The sequence below is a fragment of the Pleurotus ostreatus genome (genome assembly GCF_014466165.1).
Source record: "Pleurotus ostreatus strain PC9 chromosome Unknown scaffold_5, whole genome shotgun sequence".
Classification (NCBI taxonomy): Eukaryota; Fungi; Basidiomycota; class Agaricomycetes; order Agaricales; family Pleurotaceae; genus Pleurotus; species Pleurotus ostreatus.
Window position 1 is genome coordinate 581,239 of NW_023503160.1, and position 20,433 is coordinate 601,671.

General features: G+C 49.5%; 6 protein-coding genes across 6 annotated transcripts; 3 read left to right on the forward strand and 3 right to left on the reverse strand.

The window, feature by feature from the left end:
• Positions 1 to 124: 124 nt before the first annotated feature.
• PC9H_007158 (uncharacterized protein) lies at positions 125 to 510 on the reverse strand (the record flags this gene model as incomplete). Its single annotated transcript, XM_036776693.1, has 2 exons — positions 125 to 159; positions 216 to 510. The coding sequence occupies 2 exons, from the start codon at positions 508 to 510 to the stop codon at positions 125 to 127; spliced, it is 330 nt and encodes a 109-aa protein (XP_036630313.1).
• A 379-nt stretch (positions 511 to 889) lies between these two features.
• Positions 890 to 3,077, reverse strand: PC9H_007159 (uncharacterized protein; the record flags this gene model as incomplete). Its single annotated transcript, XM_036776694.1, has 15 exons — positions 890 to 939; positions 991 to 1,024; positions 1,078 to 1,095; positions 1,151 to 1,265; positions 1,331 to 1,380; positions 1,436 to 1,549; positions 1,610 to 1,653; positions 1,719 to 1,749; positions 1,817 to 1,825; positions 1,884 to 1,993; positions 2,045 to 2,097; positions 2,159 to 2,690; positions 2,741 to 2,767; positions 2,828 to 2,873; positions 2,925 to 3,077. 15 exons carry the CDS (start codon positions 3,075 to 3,077, stop codon positions 890 to 892), a joined length of 1,386 nt encoding a protein of 461 aa, XP_036630314.1.
• A 1,098-nt stretch (positions 3,078 to 4,175) lies between these two features.
• Positions 4,176 to 6,631, forward strand: NOG1 (Nucleolar GTP-binding protein 1; the record flags this gene model as incomplete). Its single annotated transcript, XM_036776695.1, has 9 exons — positions 4,176 to 4,271; positions 4,338 to 4,460; positions 4,517 to 4,704; positions 4,757 to 5,153; positions 5,231 to 5,654; positions 5,708 to 5,880; positions 5,932 to 6,369; positions 6,427 to 6,525; positions 6,578 to 6,631. 9 exons carry the CDS (start codon positions 4,176 to 4,178, stop codon positions 6,629 to 6,631), a joined length of 1,992 nt encoding a protein of 663 aa, XP_036630315.1.
• Positions 6,632 to 6,974: 343 nt separating this feature from the next.
• PC9H_007161 (uncharacterized protein) lies at positions 6,975 to 10,262 on the reverse strand (the record flags this gene model as incomplete). Its single annotated transcript, XM_036776696.1, has 13 exons — positions 6,975 to 7,118; positions 7,175 to 7,294; positions 7,356 to 7,414; positions 7,471 to 7,585; positions 7,637 to 7,735; positions 7,787 to 7,898; positions 7,954 to 8,174; positions 8,227 to 8,385; positions 8,436 to 8,788; positions 8,849 to 9,044; positions 9,095 to 9,257; positions 9,309 to 9,383; positions 9,436 to 10,262. 13 exons carry the CDS (start codon positions 10,260 to 10,262, stop codon positions 6,975 to 6,977), a joined length of 2,643 nt encoding a protein of 880 aa, XP_036630316.1.
• A 3,097-nt stretch (positions 10,263 to 13,359) lies between these two features.
• PC9H_007162 (uncharacterized protein) lies at positions 13,360 to 18,056 on the forward strand (the record flags this gene model as incomplete). Its single annotated transcript, XM_036776697.1, has 29 exons — positions 13,360 to 13,364; positions 13,419 to 13,450; positions 13,502 to 13,513; positions 13,560 to 13,618; positions 13,671 to 13,694; positions 13,745 to 13,896; positions 13,956 to 14,087; positions 14,147 to 14,159; positions 14,218 to 14,354; positions 14,415 to 14,465; positions 14,516 to 14,692; positions 14,747 to 14,754; positions 14,808 to 14,837; positions 14,891 to 14,919; positions 14,985 to 15,084; positions 15,141 to 15,236; positions 15,286 to 15,303; positions 15,361 to 15,377; positions 15,431 to 15,456; positions 15,511 to 15,600; positions 15,651 to 15,677; positions 15,731 to 15,872; positions 15,927 to 15,949; positions 16,011 to 16,115; positions 16,756 to 16,774; positions 16,843 to 16,897; positions 16,958 to 17,000; positions 17,055 to 17,161; positions 17,206 to 18,056. The coding sequence occupies 29 exons, from the start codon at positions 13,360 to 13,362 to the stop codon at positions 18,054 to 18,056; spliced, it is 2,580 nt and encodes an 859-aa protein (XP_036630317.1).
• A 1,238-nt stretch (positions 18,057 to 19,294) lies between these two features.
• On the forward strand, positions 19,295 to 20,283 carry PC9H_007163 (uncharacterized protein; the record flags this gene model as incomplete). The annotated part of the gene is made up of 2 exons (XM_036776698.1): positions 19,295 to 19,437; positions 19,497 to 20,283. The coding sequence occupies 2 exons, from the start codon at positions 19,295 to 19,297 to the stop codon at positions 20,281 to 20,283; spliced, it is 930 nt and encodes a 309-aa protein (XP_036630318.1).
• Between the last annotated feature and the right edge of the window lie 150 nt (positions 20,284 to 20,433).

The following is a 20,433-nucleotide window of genomic DNA, read 5'->3' on the forward strand; positions in this document are numbered from 1 at the left end:
TTTTTTGCAGTTAGCTGTAACCGCACTACCGCGCAGAACGCCAAGATCACCAAGGACGAGCTCAGTTACGTTCATGAGAGCAATGGACCCAAAGAGGAGAGGGGGAACAGGAGTGCCCCTGTGATCAATCTAGCAAGGATTCTGCAGCAACGCCGGACACTGCAAAGCGGTCGAGCGATGTTAAGTTGCTGTCCGCTATCGTACAACTCACGAACCCCTCGCAGACCAGGCAAAACCTCCAGGGTTGGTGGCAGTGGCACTATACCTGGAGGCATTAGGAACACTAGAGGCACGAACGGCGGGAGCTTCACTGGAACTAATTCGGGACGGGGTGTACTCGGCAATGTTGAGAGCATTAGCAATGGAGATAATGTCAACATCGATAACAGCAATGCCGCTAATGGTGGTAGTGTGAACAATGGCAACGGCCATAACGGGAGATTTAGCGGGAACAATGCTGGGAACGCTGACGGGATCACCCCACGCGATCGTTTTCTTTAATGACTTCATACATGGTGTGCTGTCGTATTCTGGATGGGATCTTGTAGTAACTTGAACTATACCTGTTTTAAGCACTACTTGAGCGAGGACTCAGTACTCAGGATTGATGGTTGACAGGGGCGGGCCTTGTGAGGTGGGTGTAGCGCCGCTACCGCCTCGAAATCACAAATACCTCAAACTAGAAAGCGGTACAGTGACGTTTCTGCTTCACCCAGTGAATGTGCCGAGGAACCCGTTTTGGCTACAACCATACAGATTACTTCGACCATGTTGTCATGATATTCGATTATGAAGCGAAGATTATGAAGAGAAACGTACACCCCGTTATTTAGATATCTACATATTGATCAGTATACATATACAAAGTCGAGAGTCGACACTGGGGAAATTAGGCTAGACCGGTCTTAGCAATGTGGGATCGTATTATTGCCTCGCCAACTGCATAAGTGATTAGCCCAATAATTATGAAATTATAACGGAAGAATTCACCGTTAATTATGATCCCTTGGGTGGCCTTGATGTCCTGTATAGTCATCAGCATCACACGCGTACATCCCGAAGGTTGATAAAATATACCAGCATCGACGTGAAGTGCTGAATGCGGCGTCACGTCAGCGTACAGCCACAGGCCAGGTTTGAAAGTATTTACCACATAAAGGGAGCGACGAGAGATGTCTTTCTTCTTGTGGACTTGCACGAAATGGGCCCGGAAGTATTCAGCGACGTCTTCATATCGGTTCGGCCTGTGTCCGTAACTCGTTATGCTGTCAAGCGAACGGGGGCAATGCTCAGCTGTGGTAGATGAGATTGCCAACGTGGGGAAACCTACTATTTTCGAACTTTGAGCCCCGCCTCAAGCTTCTTCTTCAACAGGTCCACCTAAATCGGGTGGTCAGCACCAGTTCTTGGAGACAGACCGCGCGACCGAACAAACCTTATTCAGAAGGAGTACTAAATGTGTATTCTTGAGAAGTTGATTCGTACATATCGCCGTGAACAATTGCAACGAGTCGTCGATCCGATTGGTCTTCATATCTTCGTCAAGGTACTGTGACCAGACGACTATCACGTCAGTGGAGTCAGAACACGGATCAGCAGTGGATTATACCTGATCGAAGGCACTTAGTGGTGCAAGGAATATTATGGCTGTGGCTAGAGCAGCGCACGCAGTCAGCCACCTTCACACATGTTGTCAACCATCCCAGTCCATCACGTACCATCATCAAAATACGGAACCCAAGCATGGCGCTGTTTGCAGATCGCTCGCGTTAATCAAATATTGTTCGGAGATGCTGAGTATGAGAAAGTTATTCACCTGTCCCCGCTGTCAAATTACTAAATCAATTTCTGACAAGACGGTGAATTGAAAGCGAGTAACCCACTGCACCCCCTACGTCGTACAACTTCCATATATACCGAGAACCGGCGACGACAATGTCGAAAATGTGCTCCGTAACACCGAGAGTTTGCAGACGGACGTTCAAGATATCATCTTAACGTGATAACATGATCATCCTGATCTTATACATGGCGGTAATCTTACCCGTTGTCGGCAGATAGTCTGGCTCCGCGACTCGCTCAATATTATGCAAGAAGCTATTCCAGAGGGAGCATCAGTGTCACCCTCAATTATGATCGTTGTTGGCCGAACACTTACAAGGGCGCTGATTCGTCTAACTTGAGTTTCTGTAACCTGACTAAATTTTGAACAATGGGCTGTTTCCACAGCGCCTGGACATCAGAGCAAGTTTCGTTAAGAGTACGGGCGGCGAGGTTGGTCACTGCCACAGTTTTGTTGGGTGGGGTGGAGACGTCGTGGCCCGAGCGACCGCGGGAAGTGAGGGCTTGCCAACCTCCTCGAACGAAGACATCTGATCGACCCCCGATAACTGATACGCCACCACTGAGTTCGAATGCCAGAGACGACTCGATGGCGATAAGAGGGAGCAAGCGACCTCGTATAGCTAATATTTCTTCGAGCACCTCTGGCGTTGGTCGTTCTATTTCGCTATCCATGACTTCAGCGTTTCCAGACGCCTGCGCGGCAAAGTGATAATCTAGCTCGTCGAGAGTCATGCGCACTGCTTTGATGATGTTGAAGTAGACAATCGGCCGCCATGATGGTCTCTCATGCTCGAGTGTTTGGGAGGCGTAGTAAAGTTGGAACTGTTTTTGGAGTGTCGATTTGCCTTATCCTCTTTTCAGTACGGGGTTCGCTGTCATCGCGAAGCAGACTGACCTGACTCTGCTTGACCGAGAAGCATGACTACCCACGGTGCCTAGGGCCTTAGTTCCCCGTAGAATGTAAATAGCTATGACACGTTACCTTTTATCTCCTTTTTCCTCGCCTCTTTTCGCCTCTGCTGTTCTTTCTGCAAGGGTTTAATGGTATACCAGCCATGACAATCGGCGGAAGAACACACCTTCAGTTCTTCGTCAATTAGTTGGCTAATCCTCTCTGCCTCTGCATCACCGAGGTCAAGCTCCCAGAGAGGCTGTAACGGGATATCTGGCGCCGCCGGAGCAGACAGGGAACGAACGTGAGTCGGATGACGAGTTGGCCCTGCTGTTGTCATTGAACCTAGTAGGAAGTAAACAGTGAGGGGATGTAGGGGTGTTCAGGACTGCAAAATGGCAAGTGCTTTGTTTATAAGGGATTTCTCATGGGAGAGACTTTGATGTCAGGAACCGGCCGGTTCGAGCCAGTGCTGTAATATGAACCTATTTTCAACGCCCAAGACAGTATAAGAATCATCATTGAGCGTATTCTTTCTGCCATCTGATTTCACACGGTCTTTGTGCATGTTGCTACTTGGGCGAGAAGCACAAAGATTGGCTCAACGATCATCATAACGACGGCGCAGGAGCGATGCCGGTTTGATAGAGCAATCATGATGCATCCCCGTGGTCCTGCACTACTGATGAGGAATCACGGTGTCTCGTAGAAGGGGAATGAGTCCGCAGAATCAGATGATCACAGCGCGAAACAAGTTTTATCAAGCAACACGGAGCGAAAAGTGAATCATTATAGTAAGTCTAAGAATCAAGGACAACCATCAGCTTTGGCCCAACGAACACATCCAGAAGCAGAAATACTAAGCTTGTCCAGGAGCTATCGAGCGGCAGAATATTTCTACGGCAGGTATGGTCGTCAATCGTAGCACCACTGAGCACAAAGGTTGCATGAAGGTTGGCCTCGAATAGTCCGTTACGAAAGGTGCGGTCGGGGAGGGAAATGGCACACCGAGCCCATTGCCCCTTGCTTGCGGGAAGAATCCAGGATCACATTAGGGTACAGACAAGGGTGGAAATAGAAATAGTGATGCGTCGAGGAGGACGGGTTCTCCCTGGCCTCGAAAACGAGGGTAAGTCGAATGTTCGCGTTGTGCTGAGCAGGCAACCTTGCACTTAAAATTGTTGTGTAGTCATCGTCGCAATGGTTGACCACGCCTTGGATCCTAGATGATGGACGTCGGAGAAGAAACGGAATCGGCGACGGAATCAGTAATAACGGGGGACCGGGAGACCTCAGGACCTATAGTATCACGTGAGACGCTATAGACCTTTAACGTGTGAAAGTAAATTACTTGACTGTCCCAATATTTCAAAAATTTGGACTTTACTCCTCGAGTTCCCCTTTCCTCCTGGCTTCACCTGCTTGAATCATCTCCACCATGTCGACAAGCGGGCTGAAGGCGATCGCGCCAGTGCCCACAGCGGCGGACTTTCTGGACATCGTCTTATCCAAGACCCAGCGTAAAACACCCACTGTGCGTACTCAGATCCATCTCGCAATAATACATTTTGTTTACGGGGGATCCGATTTATGGCCATAGGTCATCCATAAAAACTTCAAAATCAGCCGTATCCGCAATTTCTATATGCGCAAGGTTAAGTTCACTCAAGACTCATTCGATGAAAAACTGGGCGCGATATTGACTGAATTCCCGATGCTGGATGTGAGCTTCTCTTCGGGAGTTTGCAACAAGTTGAATTCTGAATCCGACTCATTTAGGATCTTCATCCTTTCCTTTCGTCACTTATGAACGTGTTGTACGACAAGAATCACTACAAGCTTGCACTTGGACAACTTAGAACCGCTCGCCATCTCATCGATCATGTAGCAAAAGACTACGTCAGACTGCTCAAATTCGGTGACAGTCTGTACCGTTGTAAACAACTGAAGAAAGCCGCTCTTGGTCGGTAGGTAGCATAACCTCTGCTTCGTGATGACAGCTGGAAATATGGTGTTTAGCATGGCAACAATAATGCGCCGACAAAAGGATCCTCTGGCATACCTTGAACAAGTCCGCCAGCATATCTCTCGTCTCCCTGCAATCGATCCGAATACCCGAACCCTTCTCATCTGTGGATACCCCAACGTCGGAAAGTCATCCTTCATAAATAAAGTCACTCGCGCGGACGTAGACGTCCAACCGTATGCCTTCACCACAAAATCCCTCTTCGTCGGACATCTCGATTACAAATACCTTCGATGGCAAGTCATCGACACGCCGGGGATATTAGATCACCCGCTAGAAGATATGAACACGATCGAAATGCAAAGTATCACCGCCCTAGCGCATCTCAAAAGCTGTGTAATGTATTTTATGGATCTGAGTGAGCAGTGTGGGTACTCTATCGAGGCTCAGGTTCGTGCATCTTGAAGTTTCCCGCGAGCAAACTTATCAACGGCCGATGTTAGTGTAAATTATTCCATTCTATCAAGCCTCTATTCGCCGGCAAACCTACTCTCCTCGTCATAAACAAAATCGATGTCAAACGGTTAGAAGACGTCGAACCTGAGTCCCGCGCGCTTGTACAGGAGATCATCGACTCTGAGGGCGTTGACGTCGTGCAAGTCTCTTGCTACTCAGAGGAAGGTGTTATGGACCTAAAAAACAAGGCCTGCGACGCCCTTCTGGCACATCGTGTCGACTCGAAAATGAAGGGCAGCAAGATCAACTCTGTCATCAACCGTATTCATGTCGCGCAGCCCAAAGCCCGCGATGACATCGTCAGAGCGCCGTTCATCCCAGAAATTGTTCAAGCACGCAAGAAATACGACAAGAACGATCCTAACCGTAAGAAACTGCTTCGCGATATCGAACTCGAAGAGGGTGGAGCTGGTGTATTCAATATCAACATGAAAGGTAACCTATCCAGTCATTCTGGTGTGCGAGGAAGACTAACTGCTCATCTCCAGAGAGCTACCTTCTTGCCAATCCCGAATGGAAGAACGATATCATGCCTGAGATCATGGAGGGCAAGAACATCGCTGACTTCATCGACTCCGACATCGCAGAGAAACTCGAGGCTTTGGAGCGTGAAGAGGAACGTCTCGAAGCGGAAGGGTTTTACCAGTCTGACGATGATATGGTATATTTCAACGCTTTTTGGCAACTGATGGTCATTCATCATTGTGTCTAGTTCGATTCAGATGATGAGCGAGAAGCGGCAGCTGCCAAAATCTCATTGAAGCACAAAATCAAATCGCAGTCCATCAAGAAGTCTCTCAAGAACCAATCGCGCCTTCCTCGTACAGCCGGCCTACGTACTCTCACCGAGCTCACCGATGAGCTCACGAAAGCCGGCTACGACCCGAGTAAGATCGAAGAGCGGGCGAAGATGCTCGCCAAGCTACAGGGCGCGCAGCAGAAGAAACGCAAGAGGGATGATGATGACGATGACGACGACGTTGACATGGATGCAGACGAGGGTGATGATGCGGATGGCGCCTGGATGGACGTCGACGGTGAGGAGGATGTATCACCCAAGAGAGCCAAGGGCAACTCGGGTGCAGTCATTGCCACGAACAAACGTGCCCCAAGATCGAATCGTCAGCTTGCCGGTCTGCGGGACGAAGGGGTGCGTGTTTTCCTCATGTTTTCTCAAGACATTGACTGAATGTGAATTGTATTACAGCAAGCAACGAAAGCTAACCAACTTCGTAACTTCATGCAACGCCCACGCAACATGCATGCCAAAGCCGGAGAAAGTGATCGTGCGATCCGCGTTAAAATGGTCAGTCCCCCTGCTCTTTCATTCGACGCCCACTTACACATCGTGTGGGCAGCCAAAACATTTGTTCTCAGGGAAACGGAAAGGAGGGAAAACAGACAGGCGGTAACTGCACTGCGATCGTGTTCTCATTGTATCCGTTACGACTCGTTATGATCTGTATCATGTTCCTTTGTACCAATCTATATTTTGGCAATACACATGTAGGTACATACTCGACGAGAAAGACATTCAAAACAACAAAATCTGTCCCGACGACAGATAAATTAGGGGAGAAATCCAATAATACGAGAAGAAAAGAGATCAAGGTCATACATACAACTCTGAGTAGCAAAAGGGCCGTTCGGCAAACTACAAGAGATAACAGGCCACGTCCTAACAACGATAGCCTGAATATAAAATAGAGTGGAGGCAAGTGAAAAGCAGACGTCCAATGTCCATGCAGCGGTAGATCAGTTCCAATCAATGGTAACACCGCCGGGACCTGGGCCAACGAGCCCGATCCCACGTTCAGCCTCGCGTTTGAGCCACCTCAACGCGCGTTTATCATCCTTTAGGAAGGGGGCGAGCTTCTCGTAGCATCGTTGGTTATGGTCCTGAGGGTGACAGATTAGGCCCTGCAAAGTAATAATGCCCAGAGTGCGATGCTTACCTTCAGCCACTGTTTCTCTTCCTTGGTCAACATAGACTCCTTCACCATACGAGTTTGGATCGGAACACATGTCAGCCGCTCAAAGCCCAACCAGATGTCACCGTTAAAGGCACCCCGAGTCTGATTAAACGCCGTGGAAATGAGCAAAGTATGTATAAATGAAAGAATCGCACACTCGTACCTGCACGCGCTTGACGGCGAGGGCAGATTCTATTCTCATGCCCCATTTACCCTCGTTATCTACGAACGGAGCGTAAGTCACGTCATGCAGCGTCAAAGACACGGAATGCACTCACAGAAGCCGGGCTCATTGGTCACCACATGACCATATTCTAGGGGAACAGCACTCGAGAAGCCTTGAGGGCCCTCATGGACATTGAGGAACGAACCAAACCCATGACCAGTTCCGTGCTGTTAAACGGTATTAGGTTGGCTGGGCCGAAGTGACAATGAATTACGAACCATGTAGTTTAATCCATCCTTCCAAAGTGCTTTACGAGCTAGTACATCGAGCTGCGCACCGGAAGTGCCTTCTGGGAACACTGCGCTATCTATAGCAATCTTCGGAGCAGGTGAGTACGGTTGGAACCAATAGCGAGAGAAAAGACCTACATGTCCTTGCAAAACTCTGGTGTACGCTTCACACTGTTCAGGTGTGGGCCGGCCGAAGTGCAACGTGCGTGTGGTATCGCAAGTTCCGTCTCGGTATTGTCCTCCAGAGTCACTAGAATGATATGCTCGGTAAATATCGAGCGAGAGTGGCAGAAAAAAATACGCACTTAAGGTAGGGGCTATCTCGATCAATCATTCTGGCTGTGGCTTTGTGGGGTACATAATGAGGCAGCGCAGCGTTAGGACCTGACGCAGAGATATTCGCATAGGCCAATCCCATGTAATACTTGTTGCGTCGTCTGAACTCTGTCAGCCGGAAAGCCGCTTCATATTCGGTGATATCGTAGCCTTCGCTCAGTTTCACCTCTAGCCAAGCAAGGAAGCGGACCTATCGAGCAGTCAAGCACCGTGATACGTAGATACAGAAGAAGTAGACGCACAAATGCAACACCATCCCGTAAGTAAGCTCTTCTCAAACCGTCGAGTTCAACAGAGTTCTTGAGCGATAGCATACGTTCGACATGCGACGGCGTAACGGTATAGCGGAAATGTGTGAGCATCAAGGAGATCGCATATGAGGTTTGAGGGGATATCAGCAGCTAATAAATTCTGTCAGGATCGACATCGCAGGGCTTGTATATGTACGCACCTTGCCCTCCCCCCATTCCCTCTTCCTCAGGAATGTCCACAAATCGTTGTAATCCCGCCTATCCACACCAATTGTCCGGAGGTAAGTCTGTATATCCTCTGGCGCCTTCGGAGACTCGAGGAAGATGATTGCCTTGTCGAGGCCAACGTAGAGGTACGCTTGGAAGAGCGGATTGAAGGGTATGTCGGAACCTCGAAGATTCAGCAAGTACGCTATCTGCGAAAGGTTGGTGATCAACGTTCCAACATGTATTTGAGCTGGCGTAGGCGGTGCTTTGGAATATGACAGGGTAGAAGCGGGTTGATCACGGATCCATTCCCGGACTTTCTCTAGCTTCCTGGTCGCGTCTTCACCTATAGATGACGACAAGAGGACGTGAGGAGTTGAGCGAGTGAGACAAGCGCAAGACACACCAGTGAATTCTCTGGGTTGCAAGAACACCGGATCCTTTGATTTCGCAGGTTTATCCGTCCAAACCAAATCCACCAAGTTCTGGGGTGGGAACACCAACTTCGAATTGAGAGTACCTATTTTCGAATTCAGGAGGGTGGCTTTCTCGTGGGGCAACATGCGAGCGTCGATGCCGATCCTGCAGTCCTTGACACGGTCCTGAGATTGTGTTAGTGATACGAGAATAAAGATAGCAGACGGGCACTCACCACAAGCCATTCTATCCAATCCTTCGGCCCATCGATCGACCCAGCAGCAACGAGGTGCCAATTCGGGTCAACTTGCTCTCGGGCTTGTATCCAATACCTCGAATCAGTGATAATGTACGCTGCTGTTTTGGACACCACAGCCTGCCCGGCCGAACCAGTGAAACTATGGAAACAATCGTACCGACCCTCCCGAGAAAGAACACAAACGACTCACCCCGAGATGAATTCTCTCCGCTTGTCGCTAGCAGCGACATATTCAGATCCATGGGCGTCTTCGCTCGGGATGACGCTGAGACAAGGATGAACATCGTTTTCGGCGCAAGAAAAGAAGTGTAACGCACTAGTAGTCCAGGTTGTCCTTTGCCATCAGCCCTCGCAGCGCTTCCAACCGCTCGGTGGTGTCTATCCTGCCTTGATACGAGTCGGTGTCCTGGATCTTGCGGTCCAAGGCAGAACCAACAAGCGTGCTGGATGAGTCATTTGAGTTTAGATGTGGACGAGATCCCGAAGGTCCCATCGAAGGGGAACTGCGATGGCTTCGGTAAGTGAGATCGCTCTGTTGGGACTGTTTGCTACGATGGGTGGATTGAGTGTTGTGTGAGGCCTTCGAGGCTTGAGAATCCTTCGAAGCCTGCGTCGACTTGGATGCTTGAGTCGACTTCGTGTTGGACCGCGTTGGGGGTTGGATGCGAACATAAAGAGGAGCCTCGGACTCTTTCGACTCTTTGGTCTTATGCGATACTTGGGACACTTGGGACTTCTGCGACATTTGCCTATCCAGAGACCGATCCAGATCCTTCTCTTGCTCTTTCCCTTTGCCATCCCCACCTCTCCTTCCAATTCCCCAGCCATAACCCCACTTGGACGAAGCAGTCGACTTTTTCGTGCCGGTCATGGTATTAGAGCGCACGAGCTTGCCTTTGCGGTCGTCCTCGGAGGGAATGACGGTCATAGTAGTTGGGACTTCGTCATATTTCTCGGAGTCGGATACGAAAGTGAGGTTTTCTGGGGCAGATGTCAATGTGGAAGTTGCAGAATACGAGCCCTGTCGTATGATCTGGTCGCGAGGGATGGTCTCGACGGAATGGTCGGTGTTCGTCCACGAAATGCGGCGCTTTGGCTTTGAACCCATGAAGGGAAAACATATCGGGGGAGGAGGAGGAGCCATAGCAGGCGATGGTGATGGTACTGTGCAAAGAGCTAAAGGACCAGGTCCCGGAGATGACAGTCAAGAACACGAGGAAGGGAAGAATCAGCTGAGGTAACACGTGTGCTTGACTTGCCAAATTGGGCGCTCGATATGTTTTGTTGTGCTGCCAAACATGGCGTCCAAGCAATTGAACAAGCACAATGGAGGCTGATGAAAGCGATAACAACTGGCAATTTCCAGCACTTCCCAGGACAACGAACGATCCCCGGTATTCAATTCCAGCCTCCGTCTTCTAGGTATACCTAGAGCCACCTTCGATTCTCATCGGCATCGCGGTTTCCGATCCGACATCACCTTCTTAATCTTCAAAGCGTAAACCCACCGTCGTCACCTGTTCCCAATTCAGTGTGGATCTCAGTGCATCCCCAGAGTACTAGCAGGCAGCAAGAGACGCAGGGGTGTGGACTAGGGTTGCGTGGCCTCCCACTCGCATCTTCTAGAATATCCGGTGGTAGTATTGATTGCAACACGATTGTGGACGGCCGAGCTTCCGATCTCAACGCAGCTCGAGAGGCTGTCAGCACGGGCACACAAGGATCAATGCTCTCACCGTGAACGACGCACGATGACGGGGAAATCGTGCCAGAAGGGAACCACGGTCAGGTAATGATCATGTTCGGAACGATCTGCCCACTGGCAGTGGAAGAATGAATGGAACTAGTTCATGGCCTCCATGAGTACGCTATGCAGTACGCTATGCAAGGGTGAGGGCAGTCAGGTAAGCATTAACCGTGGTGCCTCGCACCATTAATCCAACAGGTCCACTCACGATGAATACTACGTCATGCGTAGTACATTGAATAGGTGTCCACACACCTGATGTGGCCTATGAACAGTGGAAGATTGGGTTGGGTCCGTCCCGAAAGTAATGGAGTACAGTAAACTGGAGCACGATCAAGAGTACGAGTCACCTTTCGATTCACCGAACAGATGCTGTATAAAGACCCACATGAAACGACCCTAAACTGCGCCGTAAGTGCGGCTTTGCGGCAATTAATTCAAATAGTCCATACCTGTGTTATGGTGCATCAATGCATCAACAATTTGATATATCATCGCAGCATCTAACGGTACTTTAGCCAGTCTATTATGTGCGCCTTGAGGCCCTCGAATTGAGGCAGGAACGCCCCTTTATCACATCGATTAAATTAGCCCTCGTAATCACCGAGGAACGTAGAGCCTGTGCCGCACTGAGACTCCACTCAGCGCACAGAGGCAGCTTCGCGGAAACGCTTTGATCACAGGGTGAATTTTGCCAAGATCGATAAGTTGCCTATAGTACTTACTTCCAGGTTTGATGAGTGTTAGGTATGGGCCAATCTTTCAATATCGCCTTGATACTGTTGGGAGATTATATCGGCACCAACGCCCGTTTATCGCGTAATCTTTTACATAGCGAACTGCAAGCAACATCATAGTAGTGGACAGGACACACCTATGGCAACCTCAAATATCCATCAAGTTGGCTCGCAGTACAACCGAGTAAAACATGTGCTGTATGCGTGAGCATATATGTAGACTAGATCACTGGAATACCGGGACTTCGCTCCGTGTGGACAGTGGCGATAACGCTTGACATCGGCCGAGAAAAAAGTCGTCTAGCGTATGCCGTCGGGTGGATCAGCAGCTTGCCTGGTTAGAGATGATGCTGTTACAAGTCAGGCCGCTGGCGACGGCGACCGGAAGTCGTAGTCATATTTGATCCAAAGGTTTCGGGGCGTAAGGCAAGGCGCTGACGTTACGATACTATGCGTTAACTCCGTTGACCTATCGCATCAGTACTAGCGTATCGGGGTCCAGGAGCTTGAGGCTCACCAGAGAAGCTGATAGGTGCGATCCGCACGCAGACTTTCTGCTGTTGAACGTGGTGGGGCATAAACGAGCAGAGCACTGGTAGATGTACCTTCCATGAATCATCTCCTTTCCGAGCTTCGCGTAGTATACAGGCACCTTGCCGCGAAAGTCTTAATTCCGCTTTTCTTCTTGACAAGGGTAGCTCATTGTCGAAGTCACTTCAAGTTGAACACGAAAGTTCTCACGACACGACGTTCTCAAGCGCTGAGCCTTCTCTGAGTGACTTGTTACAAGTCGGAGGACCAGAGGAGGACCAGCAGCTTCTGGGTCGAGCACGGACGAGACTCAATCTTAGGTGAGCTTCATGTGCATAAACGAATTGCCCGTCGCAAGGTCTACTCTTGAATCAACGATTAGCGCGTAATCTAGGTCCCGAGAAGCAATGTATTATGCCCGCATGCCATGATACTTTCCGAACCCGATATCTCATATCAGCGGCCAATAATATCTGCCAACCCTCCAGACACTACACGGCTTCTTGAAGAACCAATGATTTTCCTTGTACGGCCTCCCATGCAGAGTTAAACCGGACTCTCGCCTTATGGCGTTTACATCATGGCTGGAACAAGTTCGGGCGTAATCATGCCTGAGTTCTTCACCACTTAGATACGTCGAAGAAGTCTGAGATGCGCTTCGATGGTCGGACTATGTCCATCTACCATCCGCGCTGCAGACACTCACTTGTGTTCTTGATGGCGTCAGCTTCATTTCCGTAATACCAATCTACTCTTTCACCCTTTATTGGCTTCGAAACCTCTCATCACTCCATCATTCGAACCTCCGGCCTTCGTACTCTTTTCTCATTTCCCGAGGCACGATATCGGCGAAACTTCGAGCATTTGTGGATTCTACCGACTGCTACAGGATCCAGGTGTTTTACTTTGTTGTCTGGCAATCGTAATCCACGAACAGCCGACGCTTACGCGCAGCTGAGGACTATCTTATCGGATACGGTATATAGGCTTCTGCTTCTGTCGATGTGAGTTTTACACCCTCCTTGGTCTCTGTTATACTTACACGTCAATATGGGAGGTGGACCCGCTATCGCATCGACATCGACGGGCTACACCCATCTCATCGACCACTCGAAACCTTGGTATAAAAATGGACGTGAGTTTTAGCCTCTGGTTCTTGATGGTAGACGAGATATAAACGGAGGGATACTTTCAAAGGCCTAATTCTATTAAACATATGGATTGCTATGCTGTGCGTCACATCTTTTGAACTCACAAAACGCTGATGTTTAATCTATCGAGATAGGCTCGTCACGTCTTCTACGAATGGTTACGATGGTAAGTAGCTTTCGTACCTCCATTCAATGACTCGAACCGACCATTTTCCAGGTAGCATGATGAGTATGTTCTACGCGTACCCCAATTTGCGGTGCTCACGGTCGTGAAGATGGACTTCAGTCCTTAACGCAATGGAATGAAGCTTTCGATTATCCTACTGGATCAAAGGTGCTTTCACACCCTGACGTTGCCTGCAAGTGCTCACACACGTTTCCCCAAGCTTGGACTTCTTAATGCTATACAGGTTTCCTAAACCTCAATACCTTTGATTCACATTGCTAACCCAATTCGAAGAACATTGGATGTCTCGCTGCTTATCCCTTTTCGCCCTACCTCGTTGATGGACTCGGCCGTCGGGCTGGAGTTCTGTTCGGTGCTTCCCTCATGATAGCTGCTACTGTGATCCAGACCGCGTCGCACTCAGTTGGAATGTTCATCGGTGCCCGGTATGTCCCCATATAATTGACCTCGATGCTCACCAGAAACACTAAACCAACGGCGCCAGCTTCTTGATCGGATTTGGCCTCACATTCGCTGCCTCTGCAGCACCCCTCCTTGTCACCGAGGTCGCATTCCCTTCGCAACGTGCCCAAGCAACTTCGATGTACAACACCCTTTGGTACCTTGGAAGTATCATGTACGTCTCAGGGTCACACATGCATACCCCGGACCTGACTTGACCCATCGCCACTTTAGCGCCGCCTGGACGGTAAGCCGCAAACGCCGGTGAGGCACTCGGATATCGATATCTCATCGGGGCTTTTTAGACATTCGGTACCTTCAACGTCCCATCGAGCTGGGCCTGGCGTATCCCATCCGCTTTGCAGGGTCTTCCGTCGGTGCTTCAGGTAATCTTCATATGGTTCATCCCCGAGTCGCCTCGTTGGCTTGTCAGCAAGGGAAGGTAAACCAGGATTTCACCTGTTACGAAGCGTGCTTTCTAACCGCCGCCCGCTTTTATTAGGGAAGCACAAGCACTTAAGACACTGGCCTACTACCATGCTAGTGGCAACGAGTAAGCATCTCCCCATCTCAACTACTTATTTGTCGCTCACATCCTGACAGGGAAGACCCTCTTGTGGAATATGAATTCGAAGAAATCAAAACTGCGATCGCTTTGGACCGTGAGGCGGCGCAGAACGTCGGCTGGCTCAGCCTCGTGAAGACTGCTGGTAATAGGAAGCGCATGAGAATCATCCTTGCTCTTGCGTTCTTCTCGCAGTGGTCTGGAAACGGATTAGTGTAAGCTTTAACCCCTGCAGCCGTATATGATTGCTGACAAAGTGGTACTCGCAGCTCGTATTGTAAGTCGATCATCTTGGTGACGCTCGGGTGACCTGACAGGTCCCCTTCAAAGATCTCAACAAGGTCTTCATCGCTATCGGCAGTGAGTTGATTGCAGTGACGTTGATCTTGGCTCATAGCTGATATGCCTTTCAGTCGAAGACCCAACTACCCAACTCCTTATTGTAAGGCGACAACTCTACCGCCTATGTCATCTAAACATCTAACCATATATCATTCTTTCCCACAGAACGGCATTTTGAATATCTTCAATTTCTTCGTCGCAATTATCGCTGGTATGCTCTGCGACAAGGTTGGACGCCGGCGGCTGTTCATGACATCCACGATCGGTGAGTCCATCAATAAATCCCGCATTCGCTTCACAGAGTTCACCTGCTACTTGTAGGAATGGTTGTATTCTGGACCTTGCAGACGATCTGCTTCGCTCTATACGCAGAACACGGCGTAGCGAAAGCTGGACATGCAGTCATTGCTATGATATGTACGTGTCTGCTACTAAATAGTCCTGCAAAAATACTTATAAAAATCAGTCTTGTTCTATGGCTTCTGTGAGTTCATAAAGACAATTGTCTAGATTCACCTACTAAAATTCTTGCGAACTCTAGATGATGTACGTCACCCTGTTCCACGATTCAGCTAAAACCTCTAAAGCTTACTTCATTTCATTTAACATAGCTGGCCTTCACACCTCTTATTGTCTCGTGAGTAAATGTTTACCCGTTCATATCACGTCGGTAACTTACCCCTTGCTCTAGGTATACTGTCGAGATTTTGCCTTATTCCCTTCGCGCGAAAGGGTTCATGATCTTCAACTTCTCGATTTCGATCTCCTTGATTTTCAATCAGTATGGTCTCCCATTTCATGCCTACAAATAATGTCTAACCCTCCACGTAGGTATGTGAACCCCATTGCTCTCGAAGCGTATGTGCACTGTTTGTCACATTTAAACGTGACTGATTTAAGACATCACACAGCCTCGGATGGAAATACTATGTAATGTCCCCTCACTACTCTCAACTATCCTATCAGTACCTTACTCTTGCGCAGCTTGTGTATGTCTTCTGGCTTACGTTTGAAGCGGTTTTCTGTTATTTCTTCCTTATTGAAACGAAGAACGTACGTGGCCCTCCTTGCACTTCGGCATCCTTTACTGATATCCCCGTCCTCCAGCTGACTTTGGAAGAAACTGCAGCGTAAGTCTTTATTCATTGTTCCCAATATCTGGTGAACTCCATGACTCATGGGATTTGACAGATTATTTGACGGCGATGCCACGGTAGCACAAATTGCCGAGAAAGCAGCCGAACAAGCAGGCGTTTCCGACCAGCGTGAAGACGAAGAAAAACGCTCGACGCAGGAGTCAGATATAGCAGAAGGAAGTCGTTGAATGCTTCCTCGTACCAATCAAGAACAACGCCCGATTGCTAATGTCGCAGGGCAAGCCATAGACTTTACAAGTCTCACTACCTCTTCCCTCTCTTGAATTCGCATTGATCAGATGTATTATTTAAATATTCTTCGCGTTAACTAAGACCCTTTGCTACTCTCACTCAGGAAGACCCTGCATGAGGCGAAAAAATGCTTCCGGGCACTATTTCACCGTCAGGGACCCAAAGCACCCCGAATCGACTTACTTCCTTGTTACGGTGCAAGATTTGATATGGTAAATGATCGAAATCGGCCTGTCCCTTGCCGGGGTCCTGAAATACAAGATGCTTGCGAGTATACGTTCGCGTCGCAGCGTTGGGTACGATTGACGCTGTCCTAAATCAGAGCGTTTTCTGCTCGTGTTATAGATAGAATCATGATAAAGCTCAAAGCGATCTGGTCGGGAGGCAACTCGGGCACCGGTAACTAAGTAAGATGCCGAAGACTAAAAGCCTGAGACTTGAGTTTGGTTGCTCCCACCCATCACCGTCCCAGTGCGCCCCTCTTGTGCCAAACACTCATATGTGATGTATTTCCCCCGATTATGTCTTCTCATTGTATTCCAATGTAGTGTAGTACTCGGATTTACTGTGAGTTTATTCTTTATTATCACATTTTAACAACATTTTTCGCTAATTGATCCTCGGCGCTTTTGCAGTGTAACAGCTTACCGTGCGCTCGCGCTCGATCGCTACATGCTGCCTGTGGACCAGGTAAGATACCCACCGTACTCTATATTCGACGTGTCGAGCAACGTCATGACTACGAACAAGATGCCTCGCCAGTGATCGCAGCCGATGCCGCTACCTACGGATGGTGTGTCCAAACGCCCACAGCCCGCAAAACAATGTTCACTGATTTACGTACCAGCAATGGGCACCCGGATTATGCTTGGAATTCCGCAGATAACGAAGGACACATCGGGATGGATGAATACAGAGGGTCAATTCGGCAGTGGGTGCGGAGAGCTGAGGAAGGTGTGCAAGCAACCCCCTTTATTGATGTTTGCTGATTATACAAGGTCAATGGGGCCCAATGCAAATCATGGCACCGATCCTTGCTGGTCTTGGTGTCGCGCTGTGCTTTGCAGGCATCTACTTATACTGGTATAGGAAGAACGCGCTCAAGGAGCATCGAGTGGTTCTACCGAGCGGTGTGCGCGGTACGCGGAGGTTCTTCGGCCTGTTTCCCAGCATCTCGTATGTTCGCGAATCCAACCGCAGCAATACATGGACGATCGAGCCACGGGACGACCTGGAGAATAGCTCACATGGCCATGGCCATACTCGGCTGCCGTCTTCCCCCAGCAATGAAGCAGTTGTTACCCAAAAGCCGCGATCAAGGTTCCTCGAAGCTCTGAAGGCGGCGATTCCTACTCCGTGGAAGCGCAAGCCTGTTACAGTTCAGTCTATACCAGCTAGGAAGGGATTTCGGATCGATGACATCGATAGAAGGACATCCACGACACCTTCGCGCCCTTCCATAGCTATGACGCTTGATGATGAACATGCACCCGGAGAACACCCGTGGAAGTATCTTCCTCAACCCCAAGCTTCGAGTAACGGAAGCCGATCGGGCACGGAAAACCTCTTTCCCGGCGACGACCCTGGTAATGACAGTGACGATGATGGTGAAAACACAGAACATGAAGAAGAACATACTTCTTTATTGTCCGCCTCTTCTAGAATGGGCCATAACATCATGCTTATCTCTCGTAATGGAGAAGACTTTACGCTGGAATCAGGGGACTCGCAGCGGGGCTCCCGCCAGCATCATGGACCTTCTCTGAACATAGTCCCTCCTTCCCCTGCCATGGCGCGTCCAGACCCTTCGAAACAGCCACTGAATGTGAGATTCGATGTATCACTATGACGTGTCTATGTGCTAATTGATACCAGCAGCCTGTCTTACCGCCCGTCCCTTCTTACCCCGCCCCTCAGCCATCTTCAACTCCTCGTCCAATCCACCGAGCAGCCTTGTCTCCTCTGCAAGAAGCCACCACCCTGTCACCCCCTCCTTCCATTCGCCCCAGTCCTTCTAATCACAGTCTTGCTTCCCACCATCTAGATCAAGCTAGCCAACATACGGGAGCTCATTCACTGTCGCCTCCTTATACGCCCCGAATACAAGGAGGAAGTTTGAGACGCACAGAGCACGTTCGGCGCCCTTCCTTTGAAACCGAAGCGGAGGATGGGGCAGTACTGCGACCGTCTGCAGAAAGAGTGGGTTGGGCCATGAACAATTCCCTTTCTTCCCCGCATCTACCTTTGCCCCTTCATCCCCCCCAGTCAGTTCGCAGAACGCCCTCCCCAGATCACCGCCGCATCCTATCCGCAGAAGACTCCTCCCATAACCACCCCTACGCTCTCTCCGTACCAGGACCCTCAGCTCATCTACGTAGCTCATCGGCGGACCACATTGCTCGACCTTCTACGACTGATCCAGACATGCTATTCCCCGGATCGGTTCGCGCTGCTGGCTACACTCCCTGGATTTCCAATTTGAGCAATAACGCCTCTACCGAAAGCATGTACTCTCAGGGGAGCTTCCCTTTGCCACCTGGCGTTACTCGATGGGGGGAATAAGCCTCGGAAATTGATGGGTTCCGGATGTAACTTATCTATAACTGCTGGTATCTTTATCTAACGTCTTCTCATTCTTGCATATGGATAGCAGCAACTCGGACGGTTAAACTCGATGACTACGTACAGAATCTGGACATTGTAACATGTACTCTTTGTATCGCGGCTTCTATATCGTGCGTTGCTCTTTCTACACGTACAGCTTTCATCTTGGTGGCGTTTGTCAGGGCCTCCACCGACCCACAGCAATCAGTAGGCATGCATCGGCCCCTGTGGACATACGCTTAGAGCTAGCATGTTGTCGAGCCTCGCGCAAGCTTCATTCATTTTTCCCTCATTTGTAGCGGGATAAAAACCTTGACGTATTTAATTGGGCTGACTTCTGTCGCCACCAGGCGCACACGTTGCAGCAGGGGTAACGCCTAGTGAGTACGATAGGAGTACGCACCCAGGGTTTTTTCCTTTAAAGACGACGTCCGAGCAAAGTTTTGCTTGGTCGGACGACGCCGCCCCCCTTCCCCCGACATCATGGCTTCACATATACCAACCCTTGTGACTAGGATACCCCACCTACCACCAGAACTACAGCGAGATATTTTTGAATGGACCGCTCTGGCCTACCCAAAGCTCGCGCCTAAGCTCCTTTTGGTCGCAAGCCGCGTGCAGACATGGTGAGATGTTTCGCTCGCAATGTCGTAGCCTTTTTCTGACTTTAGCGCTATGGTTCTAGGATAGAGCCCGTGATTTATAAAGTCATCGTCCTCGACTATCCCTACAAGGGTGTTGACCTCTTCATGCGAACTCTGGAGTCAAAGCCGAGTAGTTTCTTTGCGAAACATGTTAAGACGCTCTGCTTGACCGCGAGCGTCACCTTTTCATATTGCACCCGAGTGCTTTCTGTATGCACAGGCGTCAAGGACCTCATCTGCTGGTGCCCCTCCCCCGTTTCTGGGCTGCTCCCACTTATCAGCAGCTACCCTCTTCGCAAACTCTCTGTCAAGATGGAAACTCTTTTCCCCATGGAAGAAGCCCCCAATTTTACCCATCCCATTTTTCGCTTCATAACACACCTAGACATTGTCAACCCCCGCTCCGCCTCCGACGATGCGTATTGGCACGGCCTAGCCAACCTGCCACGCCTCACTCACCTTGCCATCGGCGATCTGTTCTATTGGCAGCAGACAGACATCACGAATACTATCCCGTTCTTACTGGAGAACTGTCAGACCCTAGAAGCGTTGATTCTGGTATGCGGAAACGAAGAGATTAGGGAAACCGTTGGGACGAGTTGTGGACATGACGCGAGACTTGTTGTGCTGCCAACTTTCCATCACCCTGATGTATATCCTGTATACTTGCAGCGTTTGAAGGATGGCGAAGCGGGTATGTGGAGGCATGCGAAGCCTGCCATCTGCGCGTCTAGCAACCAGACAACCTTAAGCAGCGAGTTAAGTAGTGAGTCAATGTTTTCGAAGACAGAAGGAAACTGCTCAAACTCATTTCAGGCTGAACGCTGAAGAACTTACCAATATATATACTATGTGTTCTACGTAATTTTACTATGGATGCGTCCAGAAAGTAATTGGCTAGACACTAAATAGATTGTCGGCTAGTAGTATAGAGAATAGGGGAAGTCGCGATCACGTGGATGTCAATACAACATTCTT